Source organism: Leucoraja erinacea, chromosome 20 (assembly GCF_028641065.1).
Source record: "Leucoraja erinacea ecotype New England chromosome 20, Leri_hhj_1, whole genome shotgun sequence".
Taxonomy (NCBI): Eukaryota; Metazoa; Chordata; class Chondrichthyes; order Rajiformes; family Rajidae; genus Leucoraja; species Leucoraja erinaceus.
Genome location: NC_073396.1, coordinates 1,005,972 through 1,030,304, shown reverse-complemented (window position 1 = coordinate 1,030,304; position 24,333 = coordinate 1,005,972). Strand labels below are relative to the sequence as shown.

Here is a 24,333-nt window from a genome sequence, read left to right as displayed (position 1 = left end):
TTCTCTCGTTGATGATCTTGTTCCCAGTGTACCATGTTTACACTGTCTGAGTAAGAATGTCATTGTTCTATCTGGGACACATGACGATAAAACACTGGACTCTTGACTCCCATCAGCTGGTGGTGGGAGGACACCAAGGAACTGCAGGTGCTGGAGTCTGGAGCAAAGGACAAAGTACTGGAGGAACGCAGCGGGTCGGGCAGCATCTGTGGAGGGAATGGGCCCGGGACCAGCCTCAATGAGGATGAAGGCCATCGGTCAGTCTGAGGAAGAGCCGTGACCCAAAACCTCACCTGCCCACCTCCCTCCACAGAAGCTGCCCGACCCGCTGACTCTCTCCAGCTGTGAGATTGGTTTCACACCAGACACCCGCGTCTAACGGGCTGATGTCGCCAATATATCTTTGTCTAGTTTAACTGTGGCCATCGTCTTGTGACATTAAAAACTCTACAAAGGTGAGATCCGCTGGTGTGGGGACCTGCAGCCCCAGGACAGAGGCACCGACCCCCGGCTCCTGCCCCGGGTCCAGCCCATTGTGACGGCCCCGACCGCGGCATCAGCGGGACTCCGGCCCCGGGACCGGGACCGGTCGCTGCCCGCACTGGGGCGGCTCCGGGCGGCCGGCGATGAGCGACCTCTCCTCGGCGGATTACAGCAGATGTTCCCGCTGCTCCAGTGATCGGTATCGGCCCTTCCGTGGTTATACTGCACCCACCCTGATGTATACAGCACCCATACATCCCACCCTGCCTTACACAGCACCCACTCTGTACAGCACCCACCTTGATGTATACAGCACCCACCCTGCTGTGTACACCCAGACACCCCACCCTGTTACACAGCACCCACCCACCCTGCCTCAGGGATGTAATGCTGAGGCTCTACAAGGCGCTGGTCGGGGCCACATTTGGAATATTGTGAGCCATTTTGGGCCCCATACCTGAGGAAGGATGTGCCGGCTCTGGAGAGGGTCCAGAGGAGGTTTACGAGAATGATCCCAGGAATGAGTGGGTTAACATATGATGAGCGTTTGATGAGCGTTTGTCGGCACTGGGCCTGTACTCACTGGAGTTTAGAAGAATGAGGGGAGGATCTCATTGAAACATACAGAATAGTGAAAGGCTTGGATAGAGTGGATGTGGAGAGGATGTTTCCACTGGTGGGAGAGTCGAGGACTAGAGGTCACAGCCTCAGAATTAAAGGACATTCCTGTGGACTGGAGGGTAGCCAATTTTTTAAGAAGGGAGGGAGAGAGAAAATGGGGAACTATAGACCAGTTAGCCTTGCATCGGTGGTGGGGAAGATGCTTGCGTTGATGATTAAAGATGTTATAGCAGCGTATTTGGAAAGCAGTGACGTGATCAGTCAAAGTCAGCATGGATTTATCAAGGGGAAATCAAGCTTGACTAATCTGCCATTTTTTGAGGATGTAACAAGTAGAATGGATAAGGGAGAGCCAGTGGATGTGGTGTATCTGGTCTTTCAAAAAGTCTTTGACAAGGTCCCACACAAGAGATTAGCGTGCAAAATTAGAGCACATGGTGTTGGGGGATAGGTGACGTTTCACAGAGTGCTGGAGTAACTCAGCGGGTCAGGCAGCATCTGTGGAGAACATGGATAGGTGACGTTATTGGTCTGAAGAAGGGTCCCAACCCAAAACGTCACATATCCATGTTCTCCACAGATGCTGCCTGACCCGCTGAGTTACTCCAGCACTCTGTGAAACGTCACCTATCCATGTTCTCCACAGATGCTGCCTGACCCGCTGAGTTACTCCAGCACTCTGTGAAACGTCACCTATCCATGTTCTCCACAGATGCTGCCTGACCCCAGCTGAGTTACTCCAGCACTCTGTGAAACGTCACCTATCCATGTTCTCCAGATATGCTGCCTGACCCGCTGAGTTACTCCAGCACTCTGTGAAACGTCACCTATCCATGTTCTCCACAGATGCTGCCTGACCCACTGAGTTACTCCAGCACTCTGTGTTATAGATGAACTAGTGATTTGGTTACATTTCTTCCAGCTTGATAATGGCAAATCACAAATTATTTAAAAAATATCTTTCCAGATCATCTGACAAAGATATTTCTCAGGTCGGCCGATTTCCCCATATCCATGTGTCAGATCTGAATCAGGAGAGACAAGAGAGAGGGATCAGACACGCGATCAATAGCCCGGACTGTGGCAGGAATCAGCTGCCTTCCCTCGAGCCTGAGTCTCCAGCCACTCGTGGCAAAGGTACAAAGATGTCTTTGTTGGAATCCAGAGTGAAGTCTGTGGAAGAAGCAAACTGCTCCTTGCTAAAGGAGATTGGAAAACTTCAGAATGAACTCAAGCAGGTTGGAGGAGAAGCCTGTGGCTTCCGGGATCAAACCACCTCATGGTCATCCATCATGGGCAATATTGAAGTCAGCAACAACACCATCTCAAAGATCATGTCACGTCTCAAGGAAGCAGAGGGGACACTTTACTCGGAGAAGTTGTCAATGATCATGTTATTAAACCGAGCGCAGCAGTTAGAACTGATGATCACTGACAACGAGGAGGAAATGAAAAGCCAAAGGAATCAATCTGAGCGCAGGTGAGCCCAGGTGAAGAACACAAGGGTGATCGGTCAATGCCAACACGTTCACATTATAAAACAATACTGTGTAGTGTCGACAAGTGGAAGCTCAAAATGCTGCTAAAATGTGCAGAATTTGCCCAGTGTATTAATAATAATCATATACTTTATAGTCATTGTAAATACATACAACAAAATGTCAGGCGCGCTGCCCAAGCTGAGCTCCAACGTATCAGATAAATAACAACGGCAAGAAAAACATCGTCAAGTCAGAATGTGTAATATATTCCACAGTATATTGTTATGGCAGTACAACATATTGGCTATGGGGGGTGTATGTTCAGTGCAGAGTTCAGAGTGGTGATGGCCTTGGGGTAAAAACTGTTTGTTAATCTTGTGGTGTGTGACTTGATGGACCTGTGACGCCTTCCTGAGAGCAGAAGGACAAACAAATGTGTGGGATGAGATGAGGCCTTCAGGATGCGTGATGCTGTCCTCAGGCAACAAGAGCTATAGATCTCTTCCAGGGCAGGCAGGTGTGTGTTGGTGATCTGGGCTGTGTTGACGAGTCTCTGCAGAACCTTCTTGTCTGCCGCAGAACTGTTGCCGTAACACCCCAGGATGCCATGTGTCAGGACACGCTCTATGGAGCAACGGTACAATGACACCAGCAGCTGTTGTGGCAAGTTGACTTTCCTGAGTGATCTTCAGAAGTGAAGTCGTTGTTGTGCCTTCTTTACCTGGGAGTGTTTGTGAGTTAACCACCTGACATCTGTTGACATGTGGGTGCCCAGGAACCTGATACTGGAGACTTTGTCCACTCTTTCTCCGTTCATGTACGTGAGGGCATAGGGTTAAGATGAAACATTCCCTCCACAGATGCTGCCTGACCCGCTGTGTTCCTCTGCTCAAGATTCCCGCATCTGCAGTTCCTTGTGTCTTCATCCCATTGGGGTATTAACAGAACTGTTGATATTAACGGCGTTTCAGACCCACCTGGCTGGTTAGAGGTAGAAGTGGCTGGCAAACTGTTAGGAAAGTTACAACATTTTGAGATTTTAATAATTAAGCCTGTAAGTATAGACAATGGACAACAGGTGCAGGAGTAGAGGCCATTCGGCCCTTCGAGCCAGAACCGCCATTCAATGTGATCATGGCTGATCATCCCCAATCAGTTCCTGCCATCAGATATTATCCCATCAGATAAAGCATTAAAAACATCTTTAATATTAACTCATATATTAAAAAAGTTATGGTCATTTTCATACTAGGAAATTAGCATCTTGTTCCCTGTTGTATTGTATTGACTGAACTCAAAAGCTGTGATTGAGGACAAGCCTCGTCACAAGGGCCGTTTTACACAGACGTACGTACAGATCGGTCATGGCGGCCACTATGTTCAACGTGGCGGCCAGCGGCCACACTCCGGCCTGTACGCACTGTGGAATCTTTAGACAGATATTTTGTGATCACTGTGGGACAATTATACAATACGGACAATGGTCCCGTTGCCGATATCGGGGCCTAATTAACATTTCTCATCATCAAAAACTAGGTAAGCTGCTGTTAAATAAACGCTCTGCGTGCCTTTTGTTTTAGTGTGAACGTGTGATCTGTGATTTAGAACACCTTGAATTTGAGCCCCGACTTTGAAATCCAGCGATTCAACAGGCCTGCAACCTGTTGACAAAAAGCACGAGTGGATGACAGACGGGGATTTCCTCCACGTCATAAGCTTGTTGTATGAGGAAATCCCCCCCTGACAACAATGAAAAACCTGCAGTTTACTCACCCCCCCCCCCCTTACAGTCTCTCGAGTCCCGCGCACAGCAGTCGGCACATCTGGAGCCTGATGGCAGGGATTGTAACAATGGTAAAACTAGAGGTTAGGCAATTCTTTGGCTAAGTTTCAGATTATTCCCTGCAACAACACACCATAAACATTTGGAGACATTGCCTGTCTTTACTCGGTGCCATTTCCCCAAGTCCCACTAATAATCTTACATTTCCTTGGTTCTTGGTTCTCCAAAATATTCCAAATGGATTTTAAAGTGGAATTTAAAGTGGAATTTAAAGCTGTTGATGGCAGGGGCTGGCTTTGTGCGCTGAAGTCAGGTGTGTTTTCTCGTAGGTTAACAGAATTACAGAGTGTGGTGCAGAACATTCACGGGCAGAAGGTGCAAACGGAGAGAATGATCTCCACCTTAATGAGCGACGTGGGACAGGGAAAGATTCAGATGGAACTGCAGGAGTCTGAAATTAAACTGGTCAGAGAAGAGCTGAAACAAGTTTCGCAGCAAATGGACGAGGAGAACAAGGAAACCGTCAGTATTGGGGAAATTATATTTAACATTATGTCGAATGTTTGTGAATGCCTTAAATCTTGACGAGCACATTTGCATGCTATGTACTTTATTTTACTTTTTAAAAATACTTTCAAAAACTTCAGAAACGGACAAGTTTCTCTTAACTAATTTTTATATGCAACTTATTTGTCTGAAGTTTTTCGAAGACACTGTAACCCAGACCAAGTTTGCAACTTTGATTTCCAAGCATGTAGCGAAAGCCAACCTTGCCTTATAATCCCAATCATTTTAATTGGTTTCTTGACCATAAACAAGACGGTTGGCTCCTTCAGTTCATAGAGTCATGGAATACTTGTGATATAGGAAGCAATCTGGCTCAGTGTGTTTGTAGCAGCCAAGAGAAGGAGCTATCCAATGTAACCTCTTCCTGCATTCACGTTGCCAATCCATAAACAAGGAAGGAACTACAGATAATGGACACAACATGCTGGAGTAACTCAGCGGGACAGGCAGCATCTGTGGAGAGAAGGAATGGGTGACGTTTGGGTTCTCGATCTGAAACATCACCCATTCCTTCTCTCCATGAAGGTTGGGATATTATGTTACACTTGTACAACATGTTAGTGAGGCCACAATTGTATTACTGTGTACAGTTTAGGTCTCCCTGTCATAGGAAGGATGTTGTTAAGCTGGAACGAGCGCAGAGAAGGTTTACGAGGATGTTGCCGGGACTCGAGCTGGAGCTATAGGGAGAGGTTGGGCAGGTAGAACTTTATTCACCAGAGTGCAGGACGCTGAGATGAGATCTTATAGAGGTGTACGAAATCATGAAGGGAATAGATCGGGTGGAAAATGTCAAACATTCCTTTGCCAGATGAATATCCACATTTAGAAATGGCTTACTGTTACCCTGGCAGTGAAAATAAATTTAATACAAGTTTAATCTGGGATGAAACTAAGAATGTGTTTATATATTTACAGTGGTGCAACTTACAGAAACAAAATGAAGCAACACTCTATGCTGAAGAGTCAATTAAACAATTAAGGAGCGCATTTGAACACAGGTATTGTGTGATTAATACTGTATTTCTCCAGACATTGCTGGCTACTACCAACATCAAGATATTTCCTCCCTCTGCTCTCCGCTGCTGTACGTTTTTATCTTGTTTAGTCTTGAAATGAAGCCAGTAATAATTTTCACTTTTTATTGACCGTGTGTTCAGCAGGGACATTGTGGGCCGAAGGGCCTGAGCCTGTGCTGTTCCATGTTCTATGTTCTATTGTGCTGTAAATAACAAGCTAACTATCTGCTCCTTCCCCACTGCTGGCTCCATGTCCGTGCTGAGCCACCACCTCCCTTCCCAGGGCTCGGCCCAAAGCTGTGATGGTTAATCCTAAACTAAAACCATCCAGCAGCTTGCAAATGTAACGTGGACAAACCACCTTGCACAATTTCACAAGTGATAGGAGCACAACTATCAAGTCTACTCCGCCCATTCACTCTCCCTCCTAACCCCATTCTCCTGCCTTCTCCCCAGAACCTCTGACACCCGTACTAATCAAGAATCTATCTATCTCTGCCTTAAATATATCCACTGACTTGTGGGCCCCACAGCCTTCTTAATGAATGTACTTTATTTTCAATTTCCTGAAAGAATATATTTACACACATCAGTCTGAAGAAGGGTCTCGACCCGAAACTTCACATTTTCCTTCGCTCCACAGATGCTGCCTCACCCGCTGAGTTTCTCCAGCATTTTTATCTACCTTTGATTTTTCCAGCATCTGCAGTTCGTTCTTAAACATAGACGCACCTTTTGGACAATCCTGTCACACGAGTACACAAAATATTTTGCCCTTATTTAATGTGAAAAAAAAATCATTTCAAACAACTAACTCCCACTAGTCTGTTCGTAACATTGGAACAAAATGAATATTAACAGCAGGTAGCACCGAGGTACAGTGAAAAGCTTTTGTTGCGCGCTAACCAGTCAGCGGAAAGACAATACATGATTACAATCGAGCCACTTACAGAGTACAGATACATGATAAGGGAATAACGTTTAGTGCAAGGTAAAGTCAGCAAAGTCCGATCAAGGATAGTCCGAGGGTCACCAATGATGTAGATAGTAGTTCAGGACCGCTCTCTGGTTGTGGTAGAATGGTTCAGTTGCCTGATAAACTGAGGATTTAAGGGTTGCTTAAAGTCCATGTTATGTTGGTTATAGAGTCTGTGTATCTCAAAGTCCTAGGAATTAGCGGGTAATGTGTTTATTTGTCTTTTCACGGCTGTTTTATGTTAATTTAGTTTCTTAATGTGCCAATTATTTCTTGAGCTTTCGATGAATGTTTAAAAAAATGATTTACCAAAAACGTATAATGATAGCACAATTTGGCCAAACGCCTTTTAACAGGGACTCGAAAGAGGGAGCACATATCGCCAATTCTGGCCTCCCTACACTGGCTCCCGGTGCACTTTCGGGTTCATTTTAAGATACTGTTATTTGTTTTTAAATCTCTGAATGGGCTCGCCCCGCCTTACCTCTCTGAGCTGCTCCACCCATACGCTCCTGCCCGGTCCCTCAGGTCAGCTGGTCAGCTGCTCCTGGAGGTACCGAGGTCTAATCGGAGGCTCAGAGGGGGATAGAGCCTTCTCTGTTGCTGCTCCGGCACTCTGGAACACCCTGCCGTTGCACATCAGACAGGCCCCCTCACTGTCCATCTTCAAATCCAGTGTTAAAACGTATTTGTACTCTCTGGCTTTTGACCATGCCTGAGGCTTTGCTTCTGTTTGTGGTGTTTTTGATGTTTCTTTATTTTACATGTCTTTTCCTACTATTTCTTTTGATTGTTATTTTTTGGTGTGTATTAACTTTTTTGTCAATGATTAGTGATGTACAGCACTTTGTTGCAGCTATGTTTGTTTTTAAAGTGCTCTATAAATAAACTTATTATTATTATTATTATAAACCTTCCAAGTTTGGTCAGCTTGCTATTTTATGCAGTTTTACAGAAGTATACCAACGTACTCATAAGATCTTTTGACTGGATTAATTTAGCTCAAGGGGTTAGTAATGAAATGTATTTAACATTACAGGATGCTGCAGATTGAAAATGCATTGACTTACTTCAAGAACAGACAAACCTTTCTTGAATCGGAAGAAAATAATCTGGAGGAAAGGATTAACACAAGGTTCATCTTTTAATTCGTCGAGTGAAGGGAATAGAAACATAGACACAGACAAATAGGTGCAGGAGTAGAGGCCATTCGGCCCTTCGAGCCAGCACCACCATCCAACATCATCAAGGCTGATCATCTAATATCAGTACCTCGTTCCTGCTTTTCTCCCCATACCCCTTGATTCCGTTAGCCCAAAGAGCTAAATCTAACTCTCTCTTGAAAAAATCCAGTGAATTGGCCTCCACTGCCTTCTGTGGCAGAGAATTCCACAGATTCACAACTCTCTGGGTGAAAATGTGTTTCCTCATCTCAGTCCTCAATGCCTTACCCCTTATTCTTAAACTGTGACCCCTGGTTCTGGACTCCCCCAACATGGGGAACATGTTTCCTGCATCTAGCCTGTCCAATCCTTTAAGAATTTTATATGTTTCTATAAGATTCCCTCTCATCCTTCTAAATTCCAATAGGTCGGGTGAATGCTGAGTCTTTTACCCAGAGTAGGGGAATCAAGAACCAGAGGACATGGGGTTTAAGGTGAGAGGCAACATATTTAATAGGAACATGAGGGGTGACATTTTCCACACAGAGGGTGGTGGGTGTATGGAACGAGCTGCTGGTGGAGGTAGTTGAGGCTGGGACTATAACAACATTTGAAAGTCATTTGGACAGGTACATGGATAGGAAAGGTTTAGAGGGATATGGGCCATTCCCAGGTGGATGGGACAATTGTAGATGGGGTATCTTGATCAGTATGGGCAGGTTGGGCCGAAGGGCCTGTTTTGGTGTTGTACGACTCTGTGACTATGACTTCCTTGCTACCATTTTCCACAAGCCCCCCTTGGGTCGGTGCAGACTAGAGTCGCCAACTGGTCCCGTATTAGCCGGGACATCCTGTATATTGGGCTAAATTGGTTTGTCCCGTACAGGAACGCCCTTGTCCCGTGTTTGACCGCTACTACTGGGTCGAGGGGACTGTCAGGTCAAAGCGCCGCATCTGACCCCGCCTCACCCGTCCCGATGTAGTGCAGCCCGTGGAGTGCAGCAGCAGCAGCGTCTCGCCCGTGGCCCCGTCCACTTTGCCTGGGCCAAAACTCCTCAGCTGGCCCCGCCGGCTGGGCTTTGTGTGCAGTCCAGCACCCGGGGCCAACTCATCATTCACCCAGTCACGGCCCAGTCGGTCAACAAATTGCCGTGGGGAATTTGTCCCGTATTTTGTCCTTTTGTCCCTTAATTGGGAATGGGAATGTTGGCCACCCCAGAGACACAATCCTCTCTCTGTTCTGTGTAAGAGCATATAGACTGATGAGTGCTGTAAAGCCACAAGCAAGACAGCTGGCTCCCAGCTTGAGGTGGACATGACCCAGGGATGTGGGTCGATGTCTCACCAGAGTGGACAATGTCAGAGCAATGTCCAGTGCATTGAGGGGGGGGTTCCTTGGTTACTTTCACAACTGGAAGGGAGAAGCTGAAGATAGTTGGAGTCCTCGTTGTAGGATTCAGTGTTGGCCGCATGTTGGATGCAATTTGAAGGCAACCCCAGGCCTCTGTGTCTTTGTGTCCAAGGCTCGGTGATCTAGCTGCTGCAATCGCACAACAAGAACTCACGAGGCAGCAGAAACACAATGGGATGCAGACTTCCACATCAGAGAACAAGAGTGACCAGGTAACATTGTCCCCATATCACTGACCACGTATTATTTAGAATGTGTTTCCTTTAACAAATTGGGATAATTTAACACGAACCTGAATATAGAATGCCAGACATAATGCATTATTGGAAATCTATTGAAAATCAGTTTAGTTTAGAGATACAGCGGGGAAAGAGGCCATTCGGCCCATCGAGTCCGCACTGACCAACGATCCCCGCACGCTAACACTATCCTACACACGCTAGGGACAATTTACACACTTGCACCAAGCCAATTAACCTACAAACCTGCACGTCTTTGGAGTGTGGGAGGAAACCAAGGATCCCGGAGAAAACCCACGCAGGTCACGGGGAGAACCACGTGCAAACTCCGTACAGACAGCGCCCGTAGTCGGGATGGAACCTGGGTCTCCAGCGCAGTGAGACAGCAACTCTACCGCTGCACCACCGTGCCACCCAGACAAATCTCGAAACATCTCTCACTGTGAGATCATCACGGCTCTGTGCGGTTCGGGAGACTCCAGAGGTTCAGACACACTGCAGAATATCTCTAGTGATGAGAGTTTCAGCCACAAGCCTGAAGTACTTGGGTGCTTGATGGTCAGTGTGGAATAGAAACATAGAAACATAGAAATTAGGTGCAGGAGTAGGCCATTCGGCCCTTCGAGCCTGCACCGCCATTCAATATGATCATGGCTGATCATCCAACTCAGTATCCCGTACCTGCCTTCTCTCCATACCCTCTGATCCCCTTAGCCACAAGGGCCATATCTAACTCCCTCTTAAATATAGCCAATGAACTGGCCTCAACTACCCTCTGCGGCAGAGAGTTCCAGAGATTCACCACTCTCTATGTGAAAAAAGTTCTTCTCATCTCGGTTTTAAAGGATTTCCCCTTTATCCTTAAGCTGTGACCCGTTGTCCTGGACTTCCCCAGATCGGGAACAATCTTCCTGCATCTAGCCTGTCCAACCCCTTAAGAATTTTGTAAGTTTCTATAAGATCCCCTCTCAATCTCCTAAATTCTAGAGAGTATAAACCAAGTCTATCCAGTCTTTCTTCATAAGACAGTCCTGACATCCCAGGAATCAGTCTGGTGAACCCGTCTCTGCACTCCCTCTATGGCAATAATGTCCTTCCTCAGATTTGGAGACCAAAACTGTACGCAATACTCCAGGTGTGGAATCGATGGGCTGAAGGGCCTGTTTCCCTGCTGTATCTCAAAACTAAACTGTCTTGTAACTCTCTTGCAAGCAGGCAATTTTGGGCACCACATCTGAGGAAGGATGCGCCGGCTCTGGAGAGGGTCCAGAGGAGGTTTACAAGAATGATCCCAGGAATGAGTGGGTTGACCTATGATGAGCGTTTGTCGGCACTGGGCCTGTACTCGCTGGAGTTTAGAACGTTGGGGGGGGGGGGACTTCATTGAAACGTACAGAATAGTGAAAGGCCTGGATGGAGTGGATGTGGAGAGGATGTTTCCACTAGTGGGAGAGTCTAGGACTAGAGGTCGCAGCCTCAGAATTAAAGGGCACGCTTTTAGAAAGGAGGTGAGGGGAAACTTCTTTAGTCAGAGAGTGGTGAATCTGTGGAACTCATTGCCACAGAGGGCTGTGGAGGCCAAGTCAGTGGATATTTTTAAGGCAGAGATAGACAGATTCTTGATTAGAACGAGTGGGTAGGGTTATGGGGAGAAGGCAGGAAAATGGGATTAGGAGACAGAGATCGGCCATGATTGAATTGCGGAGTAGACTAGATGGGCTGAATGGCCTAATTCTACTCCTATAATTTGTGAATAACATGGTCCAGTGTAGCAGTGATAAATGGTGCTGAGGAGATTCACACAGGAAATAATCCATTCAGTGCCATCGAACATCTCCTGGCAGCGGAGTCTGAATCTCACCGGAAACGTGTTAGAGAAATCCCCCTCTACCCGCCCCCATACTATCCTGGGAGTCCGACCCACACAATCCAGCCACAAATAGATGCAATGTGTATGTTTTCGAAACAAAAAGCAAAGAAAAATGTCAAAGTTCAGGTATTAATTGCAGCAATAACTCAGGTACCGAGTGTTGCTGGTATTCTGCTGTCGTTAGCGGCACTTTCGTTACAAATTGGATAATTACTGATTCAATGACATCCTTAATCATATTTCTGTTGCTGCATCAGTAACGATCTGTAATAGATCTCAAACCTGCAAACATCACCACAATGTATCCATGACTCAGTCGTAATGTTAAGGGAGCTTTTCGCAAAGCATGCAATGCCATGAGGGGGGCCATATAGCACGGATACAGGCCCTTCGGCCCATCTAGTCAGTGCTAGCCCTCATGGAGAAACAACTTCAATCACAAAGAATTTTAATCACCCCCATGTCTGAAAGGTAAATGATCCCCATAAACTCAGGTTATAAATGTCACCTTTAAATATGATTATTTCCCAAATACTTTCTTTCCAAATCTTCTTGCCAACCAAGCCGCCCCATCTAAGCTGGTCCCGATTGCCGGCGTATCCACTGTGATTCACTTTTAGTATGGTCACATCATTAAGCCTAACGATGAATCGAGTAAGTGTATTATAATATTCCATATTCCACATCTTTTATTGTTTTATAAGTGGAGGGTGTTTAAGATGCCGTAGGGCTGTGTTTGACAGGTGTCTGCAGCGGCTGTGAGCGGTCACTAGGACTGGCCACTGACGTGATGTCTGGCCATCATCTTGTGCTGGGGGGAGTGACGGAGCACGTGAGAATATTGACCTCAGAGTCAGGGTCTCGATCCGAAACATCACAGGGTCTTGGTGAGACCACACCTGGAGTATTGCGTACAGTTTTGGTCTCCAAATCTGAGGAAGGACATTATTGCCATAGAGGGAGTGCAGAGACGGTTCACCAGACTGATTCCTGGGATGTCAGGACTGTCTTATGAAGAAAGACTGGATAGACTTGGTTTATACTCTCTAGAATTTAGGAGATTGAGAGGGGATCTTATAGAAACTTACAAAATTCTTAAGGGGTTTGGACAGGCTAGATGCAGGAAGATTGTTCCCGATGTTAGGGAAGTCCAGGACAAGGGGTCACAGCTTAAGGATAAGGGGGAAATCCTTTAAAACCGAGATGAGGAGAACTTTTTTTCACACAGAGAGTGGTGAATCTCTGGAACTCTCTGCCACAGAGGGTAGTTGAGGCCAGTTCATTGGCTATATTTAAGAGGGAGTTAGATGTGGCTCTTGTGGCTAAGGGGATCAGAGGGTATGGAGAGAAGGCAGGTACGGGATACTGAGTTGGATGATCAGCCATGATCATATTGAATGGCGGTGCAGGCTCGAAGGGCCGAATGGCCTACTCCTGCACCTAATTTCTATGCTTCTATGTTTCTATCACCCATTCCTTCTCTCCAGAGATGCTGCCTGTCCCGCTTAGTTACTCCAGCGTTTTGTGTCAGAGGGGGCCAGCATGAAGTTACTGGAATGGTCACCTCCAGGGTAATATAATTCTGGCCGCAGGATGAGTCCAGAGATGGGCTGAGGGAGGGCTAGTGTTGGACAATGTTAGAAGCTGGACTAGGCCCAAACAAACCAAATGCTTTACCCAGCCCTCCATCCTCACACTGAGATCTCAACACACCTTCATGTTGGGCTTGGGTGACCTGTAGATCCTATAGTTTGTTAGTTCCTGTTGCCTTGGAGACAATGTGGCATTTTGTTTCAGGATAAAGTCGCTCAACGTTTGGAAGAATTCAGGAAACATTTACAACAGCAAGAAGCTCAATTTCGGAAGGAAATAGAAGAGAGATTTCTACATCTTGAAAAGGTGAGAGTTGGCTGGGAGCCTCGGAGAGGTGGACATCCCTTACATTCATACTGTTAGCTCTATTCCCTCAGTGCCCAGCCCTCTGTAGTAACACACACCTGTACAGGTGTTCACCAACATGAACCTGGTGCCCACCCAGCCCACACTAGATGCTGAACCAATGGAGGCCACACAAGAGCAAGTCATGTAGAACTTGTTGAAGGCGCGGGTGTTGAAGAACTCTGGGAAGAGGGAAGGGGAGAGATGGTGAGGTTTAAGGAGAACATTGCAGACACCTTGGCAACTGAAGGTATGACCAGCATCCGTGTGACTGAAGCCAGCCATGCATCGAGGTCAGGATGGGCTTGGAATTTGAATGTTTTTCTTTGTTCAGTCCTTGGTCTGTAATGTCAACGGTGTCTGAGGCTAAAACAAAATTCACAATGATTCGATTATCCAGTGGTCAGTCAAGGATGGGCCGTGTGAGTGAGTGAGTACTGGCGGTCAATCAGATGTGGGCGGGCAGGGGGGGGCCGGAGTGGGGGGGGGGGGGGGTCACTGAGAGGAAAGCGAGTCCCGCTGTGAGTGGTGGGGGGGGGGGGGGGGGGGGGGGGGGGAGAGGGGGGGGGGGGGGGGGGGGGGAGGAGGGGCTGGGGGGGGGGGGGGGGGCTGCCGAGAAGAAAGTGGGTCCATTGGGAATATAATTAATACATTTGTAACTTTGTCACTGCCCTTTATGAAGCGACTGTTTGCATACCTTCTATTGCATTTCTGTGTATCCTACTGCAAACAAAAGACTCCACTGTGCTGAGCTACATCTGAGAATAAAATGTCATCATCATCAAGGACATTGCAATGTGACTGAGATCCTTTTTGGATTCAGGTGTCATGGTGTCATCTCCAGACAGCAGCCTTGCCCCTAATGTCGGGACATCTACCTGGATGGTTGACCACCCTGGATAGCCAGGAGGATTCAATGGGAACACTGACCCACTGAGTCACACATCCTAGTTGAGGCATTCAGCAGGTCAGGCAACATCTCATTGAGCCTTAGATCTGTACAGCACCGAAACAGGCCCTTCGGCCCAACTCATCCCTGCTGACCAAGTTGACATACTGGGCTAGCCACAGTGGTCTGCATTTAGCCCATATCCCTCTAAACCCTTCCCATCCATGTATCTGTCCAAATGTCTATTGAAAGTCATAATTATGGGTGTTATGGGGAGAGGGCAGGAGAATGGGGTTAGGAGGGAGAGATAGATCAGCCGTGGTTGAATGGCGGAGTAGACTTGATGGGCCGAATGGCCTAATTCTGCTCCTATCACTTCTGACCTTATAATTGTATTTGTCAAACTGATCATTTGGCCTGGAAAGAATAGATACATAAAACCCCATCACTTGATAAGCTACCATTATTTGTTACACTGATGTACTGTAATGTGTATCAGGCAGCTCTGATCAGTAACTTACATTGCACTTTCATCAGTGATATCATTGATAAAGGAGATGCTGGCCCTTGTATGTATTTACACAGAACCTGCATAGATTGGAAAGGGTGGGAGGCAACTTTGAGAAGGACTTGCGGGAGAATAGTGGCAGTGAATGGAGCACTTTACACCAACCCAGTGAGGATGTCATCAAAACAATCAAAGACCAGCAGGTGCGTAGAATATTTCATCCATTACCCTTAGTTTGGTTTGGTTTAGAGATACAGGCCCTTCGGCCCAACGAGTCCGTGCCGACCAGCGATCACCCCGTACACACACGAGAGACAATTTACAGAAGTCAATTAACTTACAAATCCGCACATCTTTGTAATATGGGAGGAAACCGGAGCACCCAGAGGAAACCCACGTGGTCACAAACCCTGTAGAGGCAGCACCCATAGTCAGGATTGAACCGTGTCTCTGGCGCTGTGAGGCAGCAACTCTACCGCTGCGCCACCGTGCCGATCCAACATTCCTGGATCATTCGGAGTAACTTCTACAGGTAAAGAGTGAGCGTTATTGTTCCAGGTATGAACGATGATCCATGTACCTGTCCTGCTAAAATATTGTAGTCCCTGCCTCAACTACACACTCTGGCAGCTCGTTCCATCCACCTTCCACCCTCCACCCCTTTCACCTTAACCCCGCATCCTCTGTTCCCGATGTTGGGGGAGTCCAGAACCAGGGGCCACAGTTTAAGAATAAGGGTCGGCCATTTAGAACGGAGACAAGGAAAAACTTTTTCACACAGAGAGTTATGAGTCTGTGGAATTCTCTGCCTCAGAGGGCGGTGGAGGCCGGTTCTCTGGAAACTTCCAAGAGAGAGCTAGATAGGGCTCTTAAAGATAGTGGAGTCAGGGGATACGGGGAGAAGGCAGGAACGGGGTACTGATTAGGGATGATCAGCCTATTGACCATTGAATGGCGGTGCTGGCTCGAAGGGCCGAATGGCCTCTACTCCTGCATCTATTGTCTACTGTCTCTTGTCTAAGTTGTTGTTTTCTATATTTTATGATTTTTTCATTCTGTTTATCTAATCTATACTATTACTAAAACTCTCATCTCGACCACCTCCGGTTTGCGGGTTTTTTTATTGGCGCAAAAATGGTAACCTATATCGTTAGGAATTTTTGCCACCTTACTCACCATTCTCCTCTGCTCCAAGTGCACCAAGGTTTGTTCCAATCGGTGAAATATTAGAAAAGTTGTGAAGGTTTAAAAAGTCGTGAGATCAGCAGATTGGTCTTCTCACCTGTCAGTCACCATGAAGGTAACCCACGGATAATAAAACCCCAGAGGTGGGGCTGAGTCCGTGAGCAGTGTCCGGCAGAGAGCCTCTGAGTGAAGTCAGAGTGAGACCGGGAGCTACTGGGGAATGAGGGGAAATGAGCCGTGCCTGCGCAGTTAGGGGCTATGGGAGAGTGGTGGAACCTTGCTTTGGGGGAACGGGTTGCGTTTGGGGGACCAGGCCTCCCTTTTGACTGGGACCCAACGGGTCCCACTTAGTCGAGTAAAACATAAAAGTCATGTTAAGTTGGTTCTGGTAAATTGGAAAAAGTAAGTTTATAAAAGTTTTTTCTTCCAGTCAAGGTTGGAAGAAAGCAACGTGAGGATGGACAGTGATATCAAGCAGCTGGCAGACTCGTTTGCTCACAACATGACCCTGATCGAGAAAGTCCTCAAAGCGGAGATCCTTGATCGGTTAGGAAGCTTGTTATTTCTCCAGATAAACACAAAATGCCGGAGTAACTCAGCGGGACAGGCAGCATCTCTGGAGAGAAGGGATGGGTGACGTTTCGGGTCAGCACTTCTTCAGACTCAGGGGAAAGTGAGACTAGAGATATGGAAGGATGAGGTGTGAAAACGAAAGATCAAAGCAGACAATGCTCAAGGAAATGTAGAATGGTTCATTGTTAGCTGAGGGGAAGTCGACAGCAAGGCAGACAGACAGACAATGAAATTAATCAGGAGGACGGTGAAACTAGGGTGGGGGAGGGACGGAGAGAGGGTTGCTTGAAGTTGGAGAAGTCAATGTTCATACCGCTGGGGTGTAAGCTGCCCAAGTGAAATATGAGGTGCTGCTCCTCCAGTTTGCACTGGTCAATGGAGGAGGCCCAGGACATAAAGGTTGGTGTGGGAATGGGCGAGGGAGTTAGAGTGTTTAGCAACCGGGTAGGCCCAGGCGGACTGAGCAGAGGTGCATCCAGCATTTTGTGTCTCTCCCCGGCATAAACCAGCATCTGCAGTTCCTTGCTACACATGTCATTTCCCAAATTCCATTAAAATAATCTCTTCATCATCCTTGTGGACTTAGCGATGAAGTAATGTTTATTGTGATCACAATGTTCACGGCAGATTCTGTAGCTAGAACGGCCGGGATCAAAGGAGGGGGTGGTGGACACTGCCGGCATGGTGCTGACCTCCCCACCATCGAAGGTCCATCACAGATACCGACCTCCCCACCATCGAGGGGATCTACAGGAGTTGCTGCCTCCAAAAAGCCCAGAATTAATTCCATTCATATATAAACTGCTGATAATTTGCTGATAGGTTCAGCATTGTGGAGAAGACATTAACCATTGGTTTATTGGTCAACGTTCTCATCCAAAGTGGAGTTAACAATCTCACTCTTCCCTCAGGAACAAACAGGAAACTCAATTAGAACATAAAATGGAAGGATTACATGAGCGTGTGAGCCTGGCGTTACTAACCCTTCAGGAAGCTCTAGGCATCTTGCAGGAAGACTTTAATAAGGAGAAGAGGAAGGTAAACATCATTTAAATATTGAATATTTGTCTACGGTGATGGTAGAATTCAATGCCGGGAACATTCACCTCAGTGTCGTTTATTGTCACGTGTATCGAGGTACTGTGAAAAGCTTTTGCGACGCGCTATCCAGTCAGTGGAAAGACGACACGTGATTACAATCCACCCGTTTATAGCAGGGGTGTCAAACGCATGTCAGGTCACGGGCAAGATGCGGCTTCACGCACGCCGTGCACGTGCGCTCGCTGCCCAATCCGGCATTGCAGACATCATCCCAGGGGCCGGATCAGACCCCTTCACGGGCCACATCCGGCCCGAGGGCCACAGGTTTCACATCCCTGATACAGATATGATACCAGAGAACTTTACTTATCCCAGGAGGGAAATTGATCGGCCAACAGTCGTGAAACACAACGAGATACGTGAAACATGAAATTCAAGCAACGAGTGGCAAAGATTGGGGGGTGCAAAGATTGGGGGGGGGGGGGGGGGGGGGGGGGAGGGGGGTCGGGGGGGGGGGGGGTTAGACAGTCTCCCAGCCTGACAAGCCTTGAGTGAGGAAGTTGAATGTAAGGGATGTGTCAGGTTTTCTCCCCCCCACAGATAGAGAATGATTCTCCAGCTGGTTTATAAGTGTGTTATATACAAGATACAAGATACATTTAATTGTCATTTGGACCCCTTGAGGTCCAAACGAAATGCCGTTTCGGATTATATCGCGCCTGTTTCATGAACACAAACACTTCTCAATGATCTTTTGTTCAATAGGCCGATTCGGTCCATTTGGAGAATTCCAAGTCAGAAGCTGTGATGAGCGAGGGAGTAACGGACAGGTAACCCGGCTACGATGACACATCGGGCGTATAAAATACCATCTTCAACGGGATCAGGATTCATTTTAACAGGATAACAAATTTTAAACAGGATTACATGCGATTTTACGGCAGAGATAAATAGATTGTTGATTAGTGCGGGTGTCGGGTTACGGGGAGAAGTCGGGGGAATGGGGTGAGGAGGGAGAGATAGATCAGCCACGATTGAATAGCAGAGTGGACTTGATGGGCCGAATGGCCTAATTCTGTTCCTATCACTTATGACTTTATGACCTGAAACATTTCTTTTTATTTTGCTTTCAGTGTTTTTAAAATGTCATATCTGCCAACATTTTCAATCAATGGAAATATAACCATTTAAATAAAAATGTGGCCTCCTGATTATCATGACTTTATATAATTTTGAGAAAGAACTGCAGATGCTGGAAAAAAAAAATCGAAGGTAGTCAAAAATGCTGGAGAAACTCAGCGGGTGAGGCAGCATCTATGGAGCGAAGGAATAGGTGACGTTTCGGGAAACTCAGCGGGTGAGGCAGCATCTATGGAGCGAAGGAATAGGTGACGTTTCAGGTCGAGACCCTTCAGGAAACTCTATTGGTGAGGCAGCATCTATGGCGCGAAGGAATAGGCGACGTTTCGGGTCGAGACCCTTCCGGGTCTCGACCCGAAACGTCACCTATTCCTTCGCTCCATAGATGCTGCCTCACCCGCTGAGTTTCTCCAGCATTTTTATCTGCATTACGTATTTTTGAAGTGGTTTTAAAGGTGTTTAGAATTGTTTTTGCACTGGGTTTGATGAAGCCAATATGTGCAGGCAGGCAGGCAGGCAGAGTTCCGTGTGAACCTCTAGTAGGTACTAGTGAAGGGGGGAACTCTAACGCTGCTCTGCGATGTGTTTATTCAGGGCGTGGAGCGTGGACTCAGCCCGTGCCGCCATGGAAGGGTTGTTGGCCGATATTCATCGCATTAAAGAGGACACGCCTGAAGAAATTGCAAAGATGAAAGACGACCTGATTGCTGTACGATTACTTTCATTTGGCTTTTTAAAGTCTTTTGTTGTGAATTACGTGTCTGACAAATGAGTGATCAATGACAAATTTAGTCAATATTAGTTTACATGTATCTGAATCTGAGGGATGTTATTAAACATGGCATGGAGATACACAGCACAGAATCTGGCCCTTTGGCCCATCTCGTCCATGCCATTTCACTTACATGTTCTGCTGGGGCAACTCTGTGACTGAAATGGTATTTGGCATGGTTTGACTGAAGGATTCGTGAATGAATCAATGAGTAATAAGTTTATTGGCCAAGTATGCACATACAAGGAATTTGCCTTGGTGCTCCGCCCGCAAGTGACAACATGACACACAGTGAAGGATAGGATGTTGCCTGCAAGACCAGATCCAGCTGCAGATGTACATTCAGCTTAGGAAGGGAGTGAGAAGATAGATTAGCTTCTTAATCAGGCGATATAACTATAGTAAAAACTAATGTTCATTTAAAAAGTATCTAATATCTACATTAAAGTTTAATGGCCAGCTCTCCACCAATATAGAATGTGGCAGGCTCGTGGGCACGCTACAACTGCATATAACATTTTCCATCAGCAGTTGGCTGTGAACAAGCACTTTCATTGCACACTGGCCACTGGCAATAAACTCATGTGAATCAGAATATGCTTCGGCTGTTCGGAAGCAGGGAGTGTGGAAAACTCACACACTGTTGCATCTCTCTCTACATTGGTACAGAGGGAAGCAAGAGTACATGCACTCACAATGTTCTCAAATAGATGGAGACACCAGGAACTGCAGGTGCTGGAATCTTGGCCAAGACACAAAGTGCTGGAGTAACTCAGCAGGTCGGGCAGCATCTCTGGAGGGAATGGACAGACCATGTTTTGTTTCATTTTACCTTTTCATACCAGTATTTCTCTTGTCCCCTGACTCTCAGTCTGAAGAAGGGTCTCAACCCAAAACGTCACCCGTTCCTTTTCTCCACAGATGCCGCCTGTCCCGCTGAGTTACTCCAGCATTTTTTGTCTACTTTCAGTTCCTCCAAGCAATGACTCCACGACTAATCGAGTCCTTTGGCCACGTGCTTTTGAAAATGATAGTGAGTTAAATCAGTGGAAATATCTATGGTCTGGCCGTCCTTATCGGCAACAGCTCACAGAAGTAGATTTGGACAAACAATTCATGACACTCTGCACCCTAACTCAACTGCAAAACAAATTAAGATCTGGTTATCTTCAGTAAAAGCTCCTTATCTTAATCTTTAAAGTAAACACTTTAAATGGAAGTCAGCACGACAATAGAAATGTAGTCAGAGCCAGTCGCTCGCTATCAGATTTATAAAATGCTCAAGGATTCCCACGTGAAACATGGGGAGGAATGGATATTCCATACAGGACTTTATCTGGATCACTGATGTTTGTTACAGAGAGTATGAACCGTCTGGGTGAGAATGTCAGTGGCAAGATGAGTGTGTTTACACTGACATTGGTGTTACACTGGAAGACCACGTGTCATTTTTAAACAGTTCAGACTTGGTATTGTTTCACAATCACAGTAAATCTCTCTATTACTCCGCTCCCGTGGGCTGTGAAATATACTTGTTATTTCTCCTCTGTTAGAATCGTTTTTGCACAATTGCCGATTGCAGTGGCTCTCCTCTTCACTTTGAACGACAATGTTAAACCTGGCCAGACCATAAACTAATACACAGTAGATACTTGAAACATTTATCTTTTGCAAATAATGATACATACAGAAACAGTCACTCGTTTTAAGAATAAACAAATTAATTTGTGAATTGAGGTCTCCACTATTGAAATTTAAGATGGAAAATGCATTCACTGCATTTAAACTAAAGATCAGAGAAGTCACGTCCATTATGAAACACAAATACATTTCCAGAACACAAAGATTCTCGAGCTTTCAAGTCCCTCCCCCCCCCCCCCCCACAAACGTCACCTTGCTGAGGAAGGAGTAACTCGACCAGTGAACGTTACACTATCCATGTTCTCCACAGATGCTGCCTGACCCGCTGAGTTACTCCAGCACTCTGTGAAACGTCACCTATCCATGTTCTCCACAGATGCTGCCTGACCCCGCTGAGTTACTCCATAACTCTGTGCCCGACACAATATCCCAGCATCTGCAGTTCCTTGTGTCTAAATAGATTTCCAAAAGCTGTATTAATGAAAATCTGACCATTTAGGCAACACATAACTGAAGGACACTGTAATTACTGAATCGGGGTGAATTTAGTTGCTGTTATTGTGGATTCTCAACAAGAACAGCCAACATTTCTGCAGTTGTACAAGACCCTGGTGAGACCACACCTGGAGTATTGTGTGCAGTTTTGGTCCCCTAATTTGAGGAAGGCTATTGAGGGAGCCCAGCGTAGGTTTACAAGGTTAATTCCCGGGATGGCGGGACTGTCATATGCTGAGAGAATGGAGCAGCTGGGCTTGTACACTCTGGAGTTTAGAAGGATGAGGGGGATCTCATTGAAACATATAAGATTGTTAAGGGTTTGGACACGCTAGAGGCAGGAAACATGTTCGCAATGTTGGGGGAGTCCAGAATCAGGGGCCACAGTTTAAGTATAAGGAGTAAGCCATTTAGAACGGAGATGAGGAAAGTTTTTCACCCAGAGAGTTGTGAGTCTGTGGCATTCTCTGCCGGGGTGAATTTAGTTGCTGTTAGTGGGGATTCTCAACAACAAAAACCAACAGTTGATGAGATTAGGACTTCCTTGGGGAGTCCTCGTGCAGATAACCACCCGTGCCTAAAGAAGCAGCGTGAACTTAAACGTCAACCTACAGACAATGTTGTTTATCCTGTTATAATATGTCTACTGTTGCTTTCCTCAATTTGACCATTAATATTTCAATCCTAAATGGATTTGTCTGTAAAAATGTTGTTTGTTTGTCACCATTATTTCTGCAGTGGATCGAGGAGATGGAGAGGCTGAGGGAGGATGTCGGCTCCGTGCAGAGCAGCCCCAGCCCACAGGCCTCCAGCCCACAGGCCCCCAGTCCACAGGCCCCCAGCCCCAGCCCACAGGCCCCCAGCCCACAGGCCCCCAGTCCACAGGCCCCCAGCCCCAGCCCCCAGGCCTCCAGCCCACAGGCCCCCAGCCCACAGGCCGCCAGCCCACAGGCCCCTAGTCCACAGGCCTCCAGCCCACAGGCCCCTAGTCCACAGGCCTCCAGCCCACAGGCCCCCAACACACAGCCCAGTCCACATGCCTCCAGCCCACAGGCCTCCAGCCCACAGGCCCCAAACCCACAGGCCCCCAGCCCACAGGCCCCCAACACACAGGATGAAAGCAACACACTGTCAGGAAGCAACTCACCCGAGAAGGAAGCTAGAGCCACGGACAACATGGAATAACAGACAGGTGTTGCTCCAGGCAGCAGGTAAGCATAGAAACATAGACAATAGGTGCAGGAGTAGAGGCCATTCGGCCCTTCGAGCCTGCACCGCCATTCGATATGATCATGACTGATCATCCAACTCAGTATCCTGTACCTGCCTTCTCTCCATACCCTCTGATCCCTTTAGCCACAAGGGCCACATCTAACTCCCTCTTAAATATAGCCAATGAACTGGCCTCAACTACCTTATGTGGCAGAGAATTCCACAGATTCACCACTCTCTGTGTAAAAAATGATTTTCTCATCTCGGTCCTAAAAGACTTCCCTCTTATCCTTAAACTGTGACCCCTAGTTCTGGACTTCCCCAACATCGGGAACAACTTTCCTGCATCTAGCCTGTCCAACCCCTTAAGAATGTTGTAAGTTTCTATAAGATCTCCAAAATTCTAGAGAGTATAAACCAAGTCTATCCAGTCTTTCTTCATAAGACAGTCCTGACATCCCAGGAATCAGTCTGGTGAACCTTCTCTGTACTACCTCTATGGCAAGAATGTCTTTCCTCGGATTAGGAGACCAAAACTGTATGCAATACTCCAGGTGTGGTCTCACCAAGACCCTGTACAACTGCAATAGAACCTCCCTGCTCCTAGACTCAAATCCTTTTGCTATGAAGTACCTGTATCGCTCATAAATGTGGCGTTGCCAGACCTCTGTATTTTTCATTTTGTTTAGTTTAGTTTAGTTTAGTTTCATTTAGAGATACAGCGTGGAAACAGGCCCTTCGGCCCACCCAGTCTGCACTGACCAGCGATCCCCACACACTCCTTCTTCTTGTGTGTGGCGTGCACAGCCTAAAGCTGCAGGACAACTTGTTCTGTTTGATTTGATTTGATTGTGCACGCCGGGTTGATTGCATTCGTCGAAACACGTGAAGGTTGCAGCCTCCCAGCCCTCTCTCGGAGAACGTACAAACTCCGCACAGGCAGCACACTAACACTAACACTAACACTAACACTAACACTAACACTAACACTAACACTACCCTACCCACACGAGGGACAATTTACAATTTTACCGAAGACAATTTGTAAATTGGAGGTAACCAGAGATCTCGGAGAAAACCCACGCAGGTCACGGGGAGAATGTTCAAACTCCGTACAGACAGCACCCGTAGTCAGGATGGAACCCGGGTCTCTGGTGCTGTGAGGCAGCAGCTCTACCTGCTGCACTACCGTGACGTTCTGTATTTGGCAACCTTGCAGCTGGTTTGGTTGTGAACTGTTTGTTTTTCAGGCTGGGTGCTGACTACAGGTCAAAGTTCATCCGTCATTTTAGAAAGCAGGACATTTTGAGATACTTTTCAACGTAG

The 24,333-nt window shown here is 46.9% G+C and overlaps 1 protein-coding gene across 1 annotated transcript; it reads left to right on the top strand.

Moving 5' to 3' along the window:
* The first annotated feature begins 616 nt into the window (after positions 1–616).
* On the top strand, positions 617–19,659 carry LOC129707107 (restin homolog). Its single transcript, XM_055651896.1, has 12 exons — positions 617–682; positions 2,072–2,584; positions 4,698–4,890; positions 5,854–5,936; positions 7,970–8,065; positions 9,617–9,716; positions 13,411–13,512; positions 15,026–15,151; positions 16,564–16,679; positions 17,618–17,744; positions 18,513–18,577; positions 19,482–19,659. Exons 1-12 carry the CDS (start codon positions 627–629, stop codon positions 19,657–19,659), a joined length of 1,755 nt encoding a protein of 584 aa, XP_055507871.1. The 5' UTR covers positions 617–626.
* Positions 19,660–24,333: the final 4,674 nt, after the last annotated feature.